A 17,099-nucleotide genomic window follows, 5' to 3' on the forward strand; every position below is an offset into this window, starting at 1 on the left:
GAAACTGAGTCAACTGCACATTGCAGACCTGATGAATGTGCTGCCCATGCTTTTTGGTAGTGAGCAACAATATTAGCTAAGAAGGCAGTGAGGGAAAATTGTAATTGTTGTAATGGACAGTCCCTTAAAGAGCAGACAGTTGCTTAGTCTGATCTAAGAGCCAGCCCTGCTTGGAGGTAGAGGTTGGACTAGGGATGCCCTGACGTCCCTTCCAGCCCCAATTATTCTATGATTGCACAATACTGCCACTCAGAGAAAAACTAGATGAGCCAGTGGTCTTTAGAAAGCATGGTTAGTGTTAAAAACACCAAGAAAAATTAATCCATTCTTGTGAAAAATGGTGTAATAGGCTTTACTATCAGTCAACTAGTTAAAGGCTGGTTGCAGAGGCTAGAAAGGACAGCTGGGCTTATTTTTAGATCAGAGAGGGAACTGGTCCTTTACTCTCTCTACTGTTTCTTTCCTTTACTCTATCATTTCAAAAGCTATTGCTGTTAAGACTCAGTGGAAGTGCGAGAAATTACCCATTAAAAGTGTAACTCTAGCTCTACAGATAAAGATCCCACTTCAATATTGCAAGCTTTGGCTTGCTGAAACATTAACAGCTGTTGCTCTTTGCAACCCTCAAAGCAGATGGAGATTTTAATAATTTGGCTAGGCACGAGGACTCCCAGCATGCCAAACCAGCGCAGCCCATTCTGACTGCCATCTCCAGCCACGCTCAGTCTGCATGCCTCCAGCCATTTGTCAGGAGCAAATAACCGCCCCGTTTCTTCCAGTCCTCCACAGAGTTTATTTCTGCAGTTTGTTTTAAACTGCTCAGTCCTGATGGAAAGTGAATCCCTTTGAAAATGGATTCCTAGCACCTCCATCGTATTTGGCTGCATATCCACTATGAAAAGGTGACTGCCCTCTACAGGTGAGGCTCACTTGGGTACCTGGAAGCACAGTGGCTCAAGAAGAGAATGTATAGACCTTCCCCAGATCATTTGAGGGCTCAGAGTTACAAGTGATCTTCTCCCCATTGTGAGGAACCTGCTACCTGAATCAATGATGTTTCCCATGTTACTTACTGTTGAGCAGTTTTGATACAATTGCACCAATTAATACAATTAATTTTATTTGCCTTTTAGGAAGAGTTTAATGTTTGTTTACATAGGAAAAGGCAACGTGAGATAGCCTTCTCTTTCTGAAAATTGGTAATAGTTTATCTCATCTATAAATTCAGGATGATGTGTGAACTGTCACCAGATACAGCCTTGCATAGTTCACCTAAAATGTAGAAAAAGTTGCAACAATTACCTCTGTTGGTTCATTAGTGGGCACCACAGGTACAAATGTATAGTTGCTATTCTTGTATGTTCCCAGGAATGGATTGTTCTGTAGAAAGAGGAATACAAAGAAACACATGGCACAGACCTCAGCAAGTGATATCAAGACATCATATCACGAAGAAAGTAATTGCCTAAGCTGCAAAATGGGGATCTGGATTTTGAAACCATGCTCCTTCCTTAAACTTCAAAAGTAAGATTTGTGTTTAGCACTTGCTAGCAAAAACGACATATGCCAGATCTCAATGGCAATTAAACATTTTCCTCTCTTAACTCTCCACAAATTACTTAGACTTTATTACATATTTAGTCCTTTCAAAAGACACTGATGTAAAAAGTCTAGACAAACAGGGGCAGCAGAGGGGAGATGAAAGATTGATTACTGAAAGGATCACTCTTCCCTCCAAGAGAGGCTGTATAAATTGCATGGTTATTTTTGTCCCCTACTAATACAACGTGCATTCAGGAAGACATGCACATTGTATAGCCTAAAAAATTTCACTGGGATGCCCACTTAACTAAGAGCAATTCCAGTATCTGAATGAGATCTCACAAAACACTAAAATCAGAAGGCATATTTAATTGGTTAGAAAACCCACTGGGTTTCTTATGCAGGGTTTTGTTCTACTTTAGTTTGCCTTAATACAAAATAATATTCCTTGGCTTGTTGGGCCCTTACAATCATAGAGTCACAGAATAGTTTGGGTTGGAACAGACCTCCAAAGGTCATCTAGTCCAACCCCTTGCAATGAGCAAGGACATCTGCAACTAGATCAGGTTGTTCAGAGCCCCGTCCAGCCTGGCCTGGGATGTCCCCAGGGATGGGGCATCTACCACCTCTCTGGGCAACCTGTGCCAGTGTTTCACCACCCTCATTGTAAAAAATCTGGCATAACTGATATTTTCATGAACATGACTATCTGAAGTAGAATTTTAAAACTGTAGTAAGAAACTGTGGAAAAAATAAATTAAATTTGTAGGTGTCAGAATCAGAAATAATTTACTACTCCCTTTATTAACACAAATGGTTAAATACCTTTGAAACAACCTGTTTATTCACTTGTAGCACTATCTTCACCTCAGAACTTTCTGAGCAGGGAAAGCTACTTGCCCTTCTAATCATTTCATTTTTTAAAGCAACCAGTGGCTTACCATTTCTGAAAACAATGGCCCTGTATTCTTTGCAAGAGATATAAAGCTTTTATATGCCTACTTCTCAAAAGCAGCATCTTTGAATAGGAGTGGATGAAGGGAAAGAAGTATAAACCCCACATTATTTGGCACTGAAGAAGTTGCCAAGTCAATTTAAACTGCCTGGAAAGAATATTGGGTAAAATGAAATAGAAGCAATTTAAGTGAATCTGAGGACTTTTGAAACATGCTGATTAATAATTCAGCAGATCTTCCTTTTCTGGCAGGATGGACACACAATATGAACAAAATCCTCCTGTACGACTTGAATGACTGTCTCCAGACCTGAGAGCACAACTTGGCTCCCTGGTCTGCTCAGTTTTTTGGCCTCCTTGCTGAAACTGCTGAAGAAAGGGAATCAATTATTGCTGACTGCAGTGGTCATTTCCACGTGCTGATACCTAGCAACTGTACTGCAAGTTCAGCAGCTTGTTTTATAACTGCAGAAGCAGCTTCCAAAGAGTCTGAAGTATCCTCGTTATGGGGCAGGGCAGGAAATCCAACCTGCTGCTAATTCAAGAGATAACAAATACAGGGGGCTTTCAGAGCCAGTGTGGTGCCCCAACCACATTGATTCTAATGGAACAGTTAATGCAGAATATTCCATTGTTTGTTATGTGAGCTGCCTCTATACTTCACAAACATAACAAAACACAACCTCTGATACAAGTGAAAACACACAAATCAGCATGTTGTCAATCAGTATTCAGAGCACAGTAAAAATCCAAGGGACACCAGGTTGCCTGCTCACTCAGAGGTAAGCAGGGAGCAAAAATTGTTAATAAACTTGTTTCAGGCACACTGAACCCCTGCTCTCTGTAGCAAGCACTAGCACGTACAGCATCCTGATACCAGCTTCCACAATGTGGGTATATTTACCTGAGTTGGACAGTCGAGGACAATGTCAGCCATGAAATCAAATGAGTCAGCTTTCTGGCCTACAGGCTGTAGCTAGAAAGGAAGATAAAAACCCCTAGTTTGTAACCACATTGGCTCATCTTACGTTTGTATAACAATTCTAATCCAAAAGAATATAAATACACCTTTCAAAGTTATATAAAGCCGCCTGTATTTACAGACCTTGATTTACTCAAGGCTGGAATGCATCTAGTTCTCAGAAAACATGGCAACTGCATAACAAAACAGTAACTCTAGAAAGAAGCTTAAAATGGTAAGTGGAAAACTACACTGGATCTGCTTAAACTCCTGGAGGAGTTTGGCAGGCACAAGAAGTACCTTGGGATTTCACCAGAAGGCAAGGTCGTAAACTCTCTTCTCTTGCATAAAAGACAAGACACTAAGAGTCCCTTAATTTTTATTGCTAAGCTGCATGAAGGCTTCTCCAACAAAAGGCTGTTTATGCATAGAAGATTAAACCAAATTTAATTAGAGATACCGCTTGATGATTGCAAGCAATCATGACAGCTGTTAAGACATTACCCTGAAGTATATAGAAGTTACCATCCAGGATCTGAGATACCGCTTCCAACTGCATGCACACTTCTACTGCACTGCAATGCTAAGTAAAATGAGTTTGCTTAAGCAATCTTTAACAACACATTTTTATTGAGCTTTACTCATTTCCAAAGGTAGTAAACCAAAACGGAATTAAAGCCACTTTAATTCCTAATGAGACATTCACAACACATGGATTGAAAACAAACCTCTAAGTAATCCATTTTAAATTGACATATGCAGTTACAGTTCTCTATTTGGTGGTTTCCCACATGACCTCATGGAAACACCATCGTTATTGAATACTGCTCTGCCTTTCATGACAATGGGTGAAGCAGGCTTGAAATTGCTCAGCTGAGGTAACAAGTGACCATGATCCTGCGTTTAGAGCACCCCTCTCCTGCCCAGACACTTTACAAAGCAAGAGATTCCAGGCTGAGATCAATGCCAGAAATTTGAGGGTATCTGGCTCGTAAAGAAGAAACAAAACACAAAGTCCAGTGTTATCCAGGCCTTCATTGCAATATTTATTACAGAGATTATTTTAATGGTAGTCACCTCTAGGTAAAGACCACACCTTACCAGAGCATTCCAGAGAGCCTTGGCAAGCTGAGAATGGCCTTTCTGGCTTGGATGGAAGCAGTCAGGTGAAAAGTAGGAGACATCTGGATACCCATCCTACAAATGAAAGTGTAAAGGACATCTGAGTGCAGAAGAACCCACACAGCTCCAACCTGAGGTTGCTGAGGGCCAAATCAGGGCCAGTAATGGGAGATTCACACTACTTGTTCTTGCTGCTCCAACGAGAAAAGTCTCATGATTACCTGGTGATACAAAGTGTACTTCAGCAGGCCCATGAGCTACCAGAAATGCTTAACTACAGATACTTATGTGTATACAAGGGCAGATCCACCCAGAACTACCAAACCCACAATTTTCAATTACATGTCTAGTCTCTCTTCGCGTTCTGCAACGAAGATGGATTCCTCTCCTTGGCACATCTTCAGAACTGGCACCACTATGCTCTGCAATACCTTGACATGGTAATGTGCATGTTACAGATGTTTCACCAGAAGGAAGAGAGCCTATCAGCTTTTTTCACAGCTGTGTCAGTTCTGTCAGTTTGAAAGGAGCAAGAAGCAAGGAAGTGTTCAAGTGAAGGCAGCCAGGCTGACCCAACACACCAGCAGAGTCTCTTTTCTGAGCAAAGCTGTACTTCAACACAGCTACTGCAGCATCTGAAGGAAATGGAGTTTGGAAATTTAAATATCTTGGCTTTCATGTGAGTATTGAGATGAGAAAGGGTTTGGGTCATAGATGACCAAAACAACATTTGTTTGGGCAGAGCAGTCCTTCCTCAAAACTTGAACAGGTTTTGATTCAGTGTCTTTGGGCTGGCTTAGTACAGGGCTATTACCAAAATTTGCATCTATATCTGACATTTTGCCAAGTTTAGAAGCAAAGTTTTCGGTTCAGGAACATCTGAATGTTGTGCAAGATAAGGAGAAAAAACACCATCCTGAGCTTTCTTAAAATCTGAACTAATGCTTGTGAAATTATAAAAAAAGTTCAGAAATATTTTGCTGCTTCTGTTTCTATTTCTGTTCCCCAGCTCAGTTTGAAAAGTCCCAGCGATGACTTTTCACAGGAACCAGCTCCACAAACAAAAAAACCCCACAAGACAATAAACCCCAACCATCCATCCAAACAAACAGTAACAACAAAAAAATCAAAGCCTGTTTTTCCTAGGAAGCTTTCGGACAATTTTCCAAATTTATCTGTAGCAGCATCTGAACTTTCCAAACTGATAACTAGCTATTGCCAGCATTTTCCTGATCACCCTGCTACAGTTATAATATAATATAATATACCAGAGCAAACCATGCTCAATATTTTGTCCCGTCTGCTCTTAGTTCCAGGTGAGATGAAGTGCAGATGCATATGAAAATTAGCAAATGGAGTTTCAGTTTCAGAGAAGGTTTGACTAATTTCCTAGATTTATACTTTACTGAGGCTTACTATTCAAGGTACTGAAATATAATTGCCAATAACATGAAAAAGGGCTCACTTCATAAAACTACTACTTCCACCAGATTATATATAAGCTTCTCTTTCTGTCAGAAACAGAAGAATGAGCTATGGAACACGAAGAGAAGGTGATGCTGCAGTCTCCAGTGAGCAATGCAGCTGTGCTGCTTTAGGAACTGTAACTTAATATCTATGCCTTTTATTAATCATGTGGTATTTTTGGAAATAAAAATATTTATGTACCCTTGAGAACATACACAAAGAAACATCTTAATTCAGGTTTTGATTCATTATTGACAGCACAATATGTAAAACGAAGAATTGCTAACTATATGAAGAATCTGATGTACTATAGCAAAGAGCAACAAGTTCTAATATGAAAAACACATAAAAAGCTAAAACTATTTTACATATAGTCCCTAATGTTTAGACAACCACACTTAGTACTTCGCATGCAGAAGTCTCTCATACCTGACCAAGAGGAACCTTGGGATTTCGGAGGAAAGGCTGGAGGATCACTGTGAAATTTTCATGAGTATCATATCTGCCAGACTCCACTAGTCTCTCAACACCAAGCTGAAGGAAACAAAATGACCAGCTATAATCCATCAAAATCTCAAACTAATTTTGGGGCTTTTTTGATAGTCCAAGAATCAGAAGGAAGCTTTTACTTCTTAATTGAAATAGCCACAAACGTTGGCAAAAGGTGAGTCTTGCAAAGTAGCTGAGGAGGCTGGAACACAATACAACTGCCTGTGGGGGACAGGATTCTGATGACTAGATTCCCACCTACCTATCTGTACTAGAAAACAAAATTTTTCTGAAGAGCTTTGCTGCTGGTTTGGGTCACATGGTGTTTGGGATAGCACCAAATTACATCCTGATTAGCTCATAGGACCCATTTGGGTTAAATATTGCTATGATATCTTGCTTGGTAATCAAGAGCTCACCTCAACTGGAAATACAGTAACTGCACCACTCTTGATAAACATACCTGGTAAGCTCTGGTGGCTTCCTTCACCATCATTAAATTTGGGGAGTTTTCTTCTCCTGTAAGAACACAACTACACAGATAACTGTGGGAGAGATTAGAAGAGAAAACAGGAATAGAGTTAGAAATCTGAGAATGCAGAAGTTTCCCTTTGCCACCCAGTGCCCTCATGACATGGGAGGAACAGGAAACCTATGCACTCCTGTTTCTGTGGAAATGTCTTGTCATCCTGGCCATTGTTCATAATTTCAACCCTTAGTCTTATTTTCTGCCCCATGTAAATAATACTATTCTAAATCAGTTTGGTTTCACCCCCAAGTTTATCAAAGTGAGGTACTATGACAGTTTGTCCCATTCATTACACCCTGGCATCGTAAGGTGCTGCAGCCTAGCAAAGGTATATGTCAGTCCATCTGGAACTAGAAAACAGATCTCTGAAATGTACTGGCTGCATTACTTCTGAGCTGATATCTTTCCAATCAACAATTCCTTTTGCATTCCCAACACACAGGACTTGTTTCTGTCTGGAGGGCCAGCAGAGAATTCAAACTACCCATTGCAATAAAGCTTCTGAAACAGGAGAAACCTGTCTGCTCTGCAGATGTTTCACATTCCCTCAAAAGGCCTGAAAATCCAAATGCTTGTAGTCTTCAACCCCACCTTGAGGAAACCTGTATCAATAACTTTAACCCAAGCTCATCGAGGTGGACATTATGTATCACAGGAAACCCTACAGTTCCAGACATAGACAAAACACGCAGACCCTCTGAGCTCGCTTAGGTCAAAGCCAATCAGGCTGGGTGATGTCAGCTCTGGATGGGATGTGTGTAGGACTGTAGTGCTGCCTTTGAATATTAGTTCAAATTATGAGAGAAGCATGGAATAAGAACATGCTTTACCACCATGGACAGTAAGGACAGGCACAAAAGAAAGTAAAACAAGCCTTACTCTGCCATGTAAGTGGGGCACCGAACTTCAGTATCCACAAACAACTGTCTCAGAGGCACAAGGTCCAACACTTCAACCAGACTCACCACAGCTCTTGGAACCTGAAAGGTAAGTCAGACTTTAGCTTAGAAGGAACTGGTTATGCAGCCCACAGTGTATTTATTTTACCTCAAAGTCTAACCATTTGACAGACAAGCCTTCCTCTTCCCCATAGTTGCAAGGAAAACAAAACAACCCCCTACCCCAAAAGCAAACAAACACACACCCAACAACAAACAAAAACCCCACAAACAAACAAAAAATAACAACAACAAACTCCCTCAACTCAGCTTTTGATTCTTCTCCAACACCATGGTACAGTGTTACTGTCTGTCATTTCAGACTGCATCTCACTATTCTCAAATAGACAGAAGAGAATGCTTTTGGAAATTTCAGTGGAATATGTTTGGTACCAGAAAGGAAAAAAAAGATAAAACCAACAAAATCAAACACAAAAGCTAGCACCAGGCAGTCATGTACCAGCCAGAATGCCTGGACAATTTCACAGCACTTGCCTCGTTGTGCAGAATATCAAGAGTTTCTTGAATCCTTCTGACGAAATTCTCAGCTGAGTAGTGATCCTGATAGAAACAGAAGAGATTACTACTAAATGGAGACACAAAGCATTTTGGTTGGGAGGCTGGAGAATCACATTAATTCGCTTCCTCTTCTGCCACACAACACTGTGGGCAGTAGAATGTTCTTGCTTCTTTCTAGAGACCAGGGATTTTAAGTATGTCAGTTAATCTAAGATCTAGAAAGGCTCAGTTAAATTTGGGATTTAGAGTTGAGTAGTAGTATATTTAACCCAAATCCACTGGGCCCTTCATGTAAAGATGCAGGAAGGAACCCAATATAAATGCATGCTGCAAAGTATAAACCAAGCAGCCATAGGCATGCTCACAGCCAGCTGATAAGCTCTTGTAAAATTAGGTGAAATCATTGCTAGTCAAGGTCATAGCTATAAATAAAGCTACAAAACTTGGCAGCAGCAGCAAAGATGCCTAGCAAGGCTCCTGCAGAAGCAGCACATTTCTCAAGCACAAAGGCTTGCAGGAAAATTGAAAATGCACACAAGAAGTTAGCATATTAAAGGTAAGAGAGTAGGAGCTGGCAAAGAAAGGTGGCCTCTCCCTGCCACCTGCCCACTCAACTCCCATGATCTCCTTATGACAGCCCTAAAGGCTTCTCCACAATCCAGAGAAGCATAAAATTCAAATGATACTGAGCACTGCAGCAGCTTCCCTCATACATACCTCACCTGTTCCTAGCACCTACCTACACTGTGAGTTATGGGGTGATGACAATTGTAGGATTGGAGTAGTGGTAGTTCAAAGCAGTATAATTCATTCTTGGATGTCTAAAGAGGCTGTGCTTGCAGAAGAGCATTTACCACATCAGAGGACTGAAACTTTTCTTCCCTTCCACTTTTCTCCCATGGTCAAAATACAGTAGCAAAGACAGCAGTTCTAACCCTGGAGTAAGCCCAGAAAGAACTCAGCCATCCTATTATGTTGCTGGTAACTTTTTATATTGGGGCACTGTCAGCAGAAACCACCATCAAACCATAGAGGAGCACATGCAACTCACGCTCACTCTGTGAAGGCTCTAAGGATCCATGGATTTCCCTTGACGTGTTTCTACACTGTCATAGCAGTCCCACCACAGTTTCAGTGAACCAGTTCTACTACTCACAAGGTCTTTGCAATAGTTGCACAGATCGTTGCCTCCAATATGCACCGTTATGAGCTTCCAGTCAGCACTGAAGTCAATTCTCTGTGCAATAAAGAAGAAAATAACGAGCCTGAAGTTCTTTGACTTTGTGACATGCACATGGTATCATTGCAGGTGGATCTATCATGTGATGCAACACCCATTTCTTTTCATACGATAAAATTAAAGGAGTCTGAGACAACTTACAGGATCAGTTTTCATTAGTCTCACGAGATTTCTTGCTTGGTCTGGTAAGTGCCTGTGAAGAAGGACGACTAGTGAGTGAAACAAACACCCTTATGGAGAAATCAACATTAACGCTCTTCAGACACCTTATATCAAGTTGTCAGATATCAGAAGGATTGAGCAAGAAGAAAGTACAATTCTCATGTTGCCATGATCAAATTACACATTCATATCCTTGTGGAAGGTCAACATCAAATTGAACTTCAATACTGAATTTACTTAAGTTCAGTAATCAATCTGGAACCATAAGTTTGGTTTCTATCACAGCGCTTCGCACCTAAAACAGCTGAAGAGCCAGACACACCAACATGTTTGTAAGCAGATGGTGTGTTTAGAAGTAGGCCGCTATCAACCTATTCCTCATGGACTAAAACAACAAGGGAATCCAAAGACCAAATATTTAATTGACCTCTGGAGCAACATTTGTGCATAAAGCACAGCTCACCCTGCTGCAAAGGTGAAGTGTTTCAGAGATCACTGTGCATACCTCCCTCATTTCTGAAGCCTGCGCTTGGAACCAACACTTAATTTTCAATTATGTAAAACAACTCTATGCATACTACCTTTCCATGGTAATTAAAAACCCAGGAAGCTTTCCAGATTACTCAGGTAAATTGAGATGACAGCTTGCAGTTTTCCAATAACCAGGTGAGCACTGTTTCTTTTTTATATATATACATATACATTTACTATATATATATATGTGTGTGTGTGTGTGTGTGTGTGTATGTGCGTACACATGTATATGTATATGTATATGTCTCTAAATATAAACTGCAATGAATTTTGAGTTACCTAGGCTGAACACTTCAACCTTGTTTGACTGCCCTGACATGTTGATCCTCAAATATGCATAGGAAAGAGAATGTGGTTGGAAAGCTTTGGCCTTCCAGGCAGCTCTTCAGTATGGTATGAGCTGCATTTCCCTCCAGGCTCATTAAAAACACTTCACTGTCTGTCTATCATCTCTGGAATCATATCAGCTGACGTTAATAAGCATTACACTTGTTTTGTATGGCAACCAGAGCTTAGTTCTCCTTTGCAACACTGTGTTTACTGTAGGAACAAGACGTATCTCCCACCACCTTCCACAAATGGATACTGATCCAACACCAACATAGGAGTATTTACTGAGGAATGAGCCCTGTCATACATCTACTTGTGACACAGACACTGCATGCATGTAATAGTTCTAATCACTGCTACCCTTGTCCAGTGTCATAATCTACTTATTTATATCACAAAGCTATCTCAAGCCACAAGTGATCACAATTTCCTTCTGTTCTTACTATGGAAAACCCTAAACTAGGGCATTGACTTCAATACTGATCCAGAGGATAAGGCCACTTATTGAGCTGAGAGTCTGCAACACCTTTGATTTCTCATGCAGGCATTGAAGTGCTGATGCATCCTGAGCCAACGCAGTCAGTGGGATCTAACAACATCTTGAATGAAGCAGTGCCAGCAATCACCCAAACTTGAGCTGCAGTTTCCACCAAATTTAGATGTTGATCAACAGAAACAGTTTGCTAATGGGAAATACAGGTATTCACAGTTTCTGACACCTGTTTTCTCAGTCTTAAATTCTTAACCTCCTTTTTTTCCATATGAAATCAGGTATCTCAGCCAGGATTTGCTTCAGCAACATCCTTCAGATCTATCCTTAACTCCAGCATTTACGTAAGCGCTTTGGCAACGAACGCAGGTAGGGTTCGCAATATTTTGCTGAATGAGAGCTGCATTGCTACATTGCCATCAAGTTCACTAAAGAGCTCTTCAAAGCAACCACTGATTTCATTTTAAGAAACCCTTATATCTGGTTTCCAAAAGCTGGCAAGGACACAGAACTACCTGATTTCAGAAAGGTCCCAGAACTTCTGGAAAGAAGTTTCCAGATTAGCACTCAAAAGTGAGACAGGCCACGTAACAATTCCAAAATGCTAGCATTAGCTGGTGGACTCTTTTTACCCCCTGTATCATAAAAAAATGGATACTTTTGGCTGATGAAGAAAAAATGCTGGATTGCGCCATCATTTCAGGGTCAAACACTGAAAGCAGGAGAAAAATTTCCTTATGTTGCAATACCTTTCATATCCAACTAGAATGCATTCATCTTCTCAGAGGCATCAAGAGCCACAATATGACAGAACAGAACCCCCAAAAAAGCATGTCAGAGTTCGGGGATATTAGTGTAGCAGTTTACACAACTTTACTTTCGCACACCTTTCTACAGAGAGTTATGAGACAGAGAAACCACAGAAGACCAGAAGTCTGGGATAATTGTTGTCTGCATCTCCTTGCTGAATGTTTACAAACCATGGTTGCAGAACATAGATAGCTCCACTTCATCATATTTATCCAGTCCAGCTGCTTGCATGGGAAAATAGAAGACTAATTGGTACAGGTGAAGTAGATGAGTTTTCATTAGACTAACATCTACCAACTCATTTCATACAACTAACAAATAACTATTTAATAGTAATGCCTCAGTTGCTACTGTTATAAACTGCTTTAAGTCTTATTGGTGATTTAAGAGGTTGTATATCCTGTTTCAAGTCCTCTCACCACTCCAAAAAACCTGTTTAGGATTAAACTGATACAAAATACAAGACAGGCATGTATCTCATTCTTTCCTGTAACAACCAAAAGCTGAAGCTGATCTGGATATACATTGCACATAGAAGTATGTTACTAAATTCTCATTAATGACTGAATCAGAGCCATATTCCCTGCACAGTTTTCGCTGGCACACAGAGATACATTCAATCATCACTAGGAAACAAAATCCCTTCTCTCAGGTATGGGGGGGCTGTAGGATATCTCAGGACACCTAGCAGACTATTTCTGTGAGGAAACCCAAGCATTTACTGAAATTACTAGTACGAGTCAGAAGTTACTTACGGTCCACAGTAGAGTAATAAAAATACCTGATAAAAACTAATAATCTTTACTTAGATACAGCAAAATCAGACACCTCACTTGATTTCTCTACTTCACTTCCAAGACCTCTTTGGGAAGGGGAAGTTTTCTTCAAACAAACAAATAAAGTTCTGGGTGATATCAACTAACAATGTCAAAACCAGGCATGGTCTGCCAGAGCCTGTGCCCAAACCATGACTGAATTCCAGAAGCCATCTGTTTTGTTAATTAAACAGCACTGACTCTTTCAATAAGCCAGGGATTTTTAGCACAAGCAGTATAGCAAAGCTCAACTCATGCAGCCTCCCAGGTGTGACTAAAAGCAAAGAGCCAAATTCAGATGACTGCAAGACATTACAATCGCTAGGTCTGCAATGCACCAAAACCCATATATGACCATCAGTAATTGTCCTTTCTTCAGATTCCAGAATATGTCTGGGTTGTTGGTTTTGAGCTTTGGGGAGGTTTTTTGTGTTTTGGTTTTTGTTTGTTTGTGGTTTTGTTTGTTTGTTCTGGGTTTGGTTTTGGTTTTTATTGTTGTGGTGCAGTTTTTTTGTTGGTTGAGGTTTTTTGGTTTTGTTTGTTTGGGGTTTTTTTTCTTGTCTTGACTGCTCTTGCTTGCTTATCCAGAAGCCTGAAGACAGAATTATGGAAGACTTCAGCTAGTTTTTCTCCTAGTATCTCTTTACCAATTCACTACACATTCATTTTCTGAAAACATCTGTGCTCTCAGAGATTTATTGACAGATAATTAGATAAATGAATAGATGTTTAAGATGAAGAATAGAACCCACCACCACTAAACAGTTTCTGCTGGTTCCTTGTTTGTGGATTTCATAACCAGGACTGTTGGCTTCATTGAAAATTCACCTATGAAATAAGCCCACACATTTAATAGGTTTTGAGCCAACTTTCAACTCTAACTAGACTGGTTTTGCTTGCTGTTCAGAGCAAGTTGTGACAGCACATGAGACAGTTGAAAGAGAATTAGATGAAGCATCCGTCACCTGCAAATGTAAAACAAAGAGCTACGTACTCAGCCTGTGCTCCAGGAACTGCCTGGTTAAAGTATGCATTCGAATCATTCTCACTGCCAATGCCAGTCGAATAGCCCGTGATCATACCATTGAACTCTCGAAAGATGTCTGAAAAAGAAAGACAGCAATTAAGGGAAAATGTCTATGTCTGCTCCCTGCCTGCAGGCACTGGCACACACCAACACCCTCATTGGTGGGTGACGTGAGCAGGATTGACAATGTCTGTCTGGAGTTCTGCCTCACGTTGTAGGGGTTAAAGCCTGAAATAAAATCCTCAGTCATGCGATGCCAACTTTGTGAGGTGAGCCTGAAGGGAGCTTCAGCCCAGCAGGAGCTCGTGTTCAGGATCTGGGACTACTTCAGGGCTGTGCAAATTCTCACACTCCTGACAAATCTGAAGAAGAAAGCCTCAGATGTGTGGTTCGGACAAAATCCCACCACATTCTCCATTACCTCCATAGTAATTTCCAAAAGGAAGTCGACAGAGTAATTGGCAGCTGAAAGTGAAAATGGCCACATTGTAAACTGTAAAAGCTACTTTAATCTCAAAGACTGAATTTAACCACATTTTAATGAAGGCTTTGTCAAATGTAATAGCATCCAGTGAATCAATTAATTGCTTATTCTAGTTATATTCTTATTACATTCTGCTTACAATAAATGGGCAACACACAGACAGTTTACTGGCCCTCTTCAAATGGAATTTTATTATTACAGCTGATCAAAACTGAAACTCCAGTGGCTTTTTGTTAGCAATAGACTGAGCTACAAGAAGTTGCATGTTTCATTGAAGACAAAGTTAAAATTATTCCCTTCAGGTTACATGTACAAGTAGTCAGCTTTATCTACCAAAGACATCTACTCTATGTAAACATCTGTTTTTGGAAAAAGCTGTGGTGGGATATTTATTAAAAGCAAATGTTAATTGCATCACAAGCATGGACATAGCAAACTTATTTGGAAATTCAAATAACACTCACCAAGCAGCTGAGAAGGGAGAGGGAAAAGAAAGGAAGGGAATTTCTAGCTGCTTCTCAGCTTCACTGATGAAGCTGACTTTTTATTCTTCAGTCCTAGGATACTGTTTCTTTGAAAGGTACTTCGTGTTAATTACTTCAAAACAGCTTTGAGATACTTAAGAGCGTTCTGTAAATGTATGAGAAATCAGCCCATTCCCCCTCTTCAGTTTCTCCAATTAGATGTAACAAAGCATTTACTTACTAGGTAGAGTTGTCACATTTGCTAATGATGCATCTCCTCCAATACTACAATGAGAAAGAGAAATCCCAGTCACTCATCAATTATCTGAACACACACACAATAAGCAAAGGGAAAACCCACCACACATCATAAGAAAAAGCGAAGGGTGATTAATTTGGTAACTACCAATATATCAGATTACATGGAGAGGACAGAAGCGGAAGTACTATTGGGAAGAATGGCTGAGGTTTCAGTGGTAAAGATGCTTGTCAGAAGGATTTATGGGAGTACAGTCAATCATTATGAAATGGCAGAAAAATGCCTGAGACAGCTACATGCTTGTATGATTGAGCCATGAAGTACTGCATATTAGAAGGTGAACTTAGAGGGCTCATGAAGCCACACTAAGGCAGCACAACCAGCTTTCAATTGGTGGGCCACACTGAGGCCACACTGATCTATGGAGAGGGGTTAGGATGGCACAGAACTGCATCAGTCAGTGTCAACTGAGCTAGATTGCCACATCAAAAAAATTTAGTCTTTTACGACTGAGTGCTGCATTTGGTAAAAGTTCTCCAGTTAAACACACTCTTTTCCATGATGCTACAAAAAGTTCAGAAATAGCAAACTTTGAGAAGTCATCCCAAAAGCAACCAGTTCTGTCTTGTTTGTTCCAGCAACTTTGTTCCAGTTCTGTAGATTTCCAACTTGCCATCCCGCCATCAAAATACAAACTGCCACAAGCAGCCAAAAATGGAAGCATGACGGAAGTTAAAAGGCTATCTTAAAATCCAATGCTGAAAACATTTTCTGTGAAGCCACCCTTACAACAAATCCTAGATCTTGATACATCTTCACAAGAAATGCTAGCCCAAGAAGCAATATTTTCCCACTCCCCCCAAAAAAAAAAAATTCTGACAGCCAAAAGCCCCAAAGCATGTGGAAGAGAATAGTATGCTTTACAAGAGAGAACACACATTTTCTCATCACCTTGGCTGAAGACTTACCTCCAAGACAGTCCACGGTATACAGTGCCCAAATCCAGGAGACTATCTGAGGCAATTCCTGTGCCAGCCTGGACATTATTTTTCATTAACCAAATGAAATTAAAGCACAATTACTAATACAATAGTCATTAAGACACAGTAATTTTATTTACTTTTGAATGTACTTCTTCAAAAGCTTTAGAAGGCATCTAGGTTTTCCCCAACCTTCCTCCTGAGAGTGCATCGGTATTTTTTTTAATTATTTACAAGCATCATATTGCATATGATGTATAAAATATATGATGGAGCCATGGAACATAGGCTGTCTTCTTATGGGTCTAGATGAGCTGAATAACTCATTATGGTTGCATTACTCAAGAACGTTGAAAATGTCTCAAAAAACACATAAAACTTTTTGGCTAATGATAAGAAACCCTACATGAACTCAACAAAGAAAGCAAACATCTTAGAAAGAAGCACTGTTAAACCTTTACACTGATTTAGAAAGCCTTGTGCTAAATGGAGAGACTTATAGTAGTACTACAGCAAGCAGGAAAGCACTGTGTACACCTACCCTAAAGAAAGATGTAAACTAGTAACTACATCCCTCCTAAAACACGACCATAATTCAGAAGCAGAGTGCCTGCTAGCTGTGATACTATAGTTTCATGCTAAATTTGGGTACAGGTTAGTACTTCAGTATAGCACAAGAGCAGGCACACTATTTGCTGCTACCTCAGATACTACCAGAATACCACATTTTCTTCTGTGTATAAGCTTTATTGAATTAATGGAAAACTGGTGTTCAGAATAACTACACATGGGCCAAGTGTAGCTCTGAGACAGCAATGCACCACCGCACATTCTATGAAAGCAGATTTTATTCTCAGTTCCTACAGACTATACTTAGAAGCAGAAACAGCTGCAGGGTCCTGGATATTATAATACAGCAACCACAGTTATATACAGAATATCTTCCATTTGTCAATTTTGTAGGTTTACATTCAAATGCCTC

At 40.2% G+C, this 17,099-nt stretch overlaps 1 protein-coding gene across 1 annotated transcript in view; it reads right to left on the minus strand.

Annotated features, from left to right (window-relative positions):
- Nucleotides 1-17,099, minus strand: part of PLB1 (phospholipase B1) — a gene marked incomplete at its 5' end in the record, with an annotated part of 96,033 nt that overhangs the window by 20,998 nt on the left and 57,936 nt on the right. The window contains 12 exons of the mRNA XM_082048934.1: nucleotides 1,303-1,380; nucleotides 3,402-3,473; nucleotides 4,560-4,655; nucleotides 6,477-6,581; nucleotides 7,000-7,081; nucleotides 7,945-8,045; nucleotides 8,499-8,564; nucleotides 9,679-9,759; nucleotides 9,904-9,955; nucleotides 13,898-14,006; nucleotides 15,120-15,163; nucleotides 16,106-16,173. Of these exons, the coding sequence (XP_081905060.1) occupies nucleotides 1,303-1,380; nucleotides 3,402-3,473; nucleotides 4,560-4,655; nucleotides 6,477-6,581; nucleotides 7,000-7,081; nucleotides 7,945-8,045; nucleotides 8,499-8,564; nucleotides 9,679-9,759; nucleotides 9,904-9,955; nucleotides 13,898-14,006; nucleotides 15,120-15,163; nucleotides 16,106-16,173 (954 nt within the window). The remainder of the gene's footprint in view (nucleotides 1-1,302; nucleotides 1,381-3,401; nucleotides 3,474-4,559; nucleotides 4,656-6,476; nucleotides 6,582-6,999; nucleotides 7,082-7,944; nucleotides 8,046-8,498; nucleotides 8,565-9,678; nucleotides 9,760-9,903; nucleotides 9,956-13,897; nucleotides 14,007-15,119; nucleotides 15,164-16,105; nucleotides 16,174-17,099) is intronic.

The sequence above is a fragment of the Streptopelia decaocto genome, assembly GCF_964273445.1.
Source record: "Streptopelia decaocto genome assembly, chromosome: 3".
NCBI lineage: Eukaryota > Metazoa > Chordata > Aves > Columbiformes > Columbidae > Streptopelia > Streptopelia decaocto.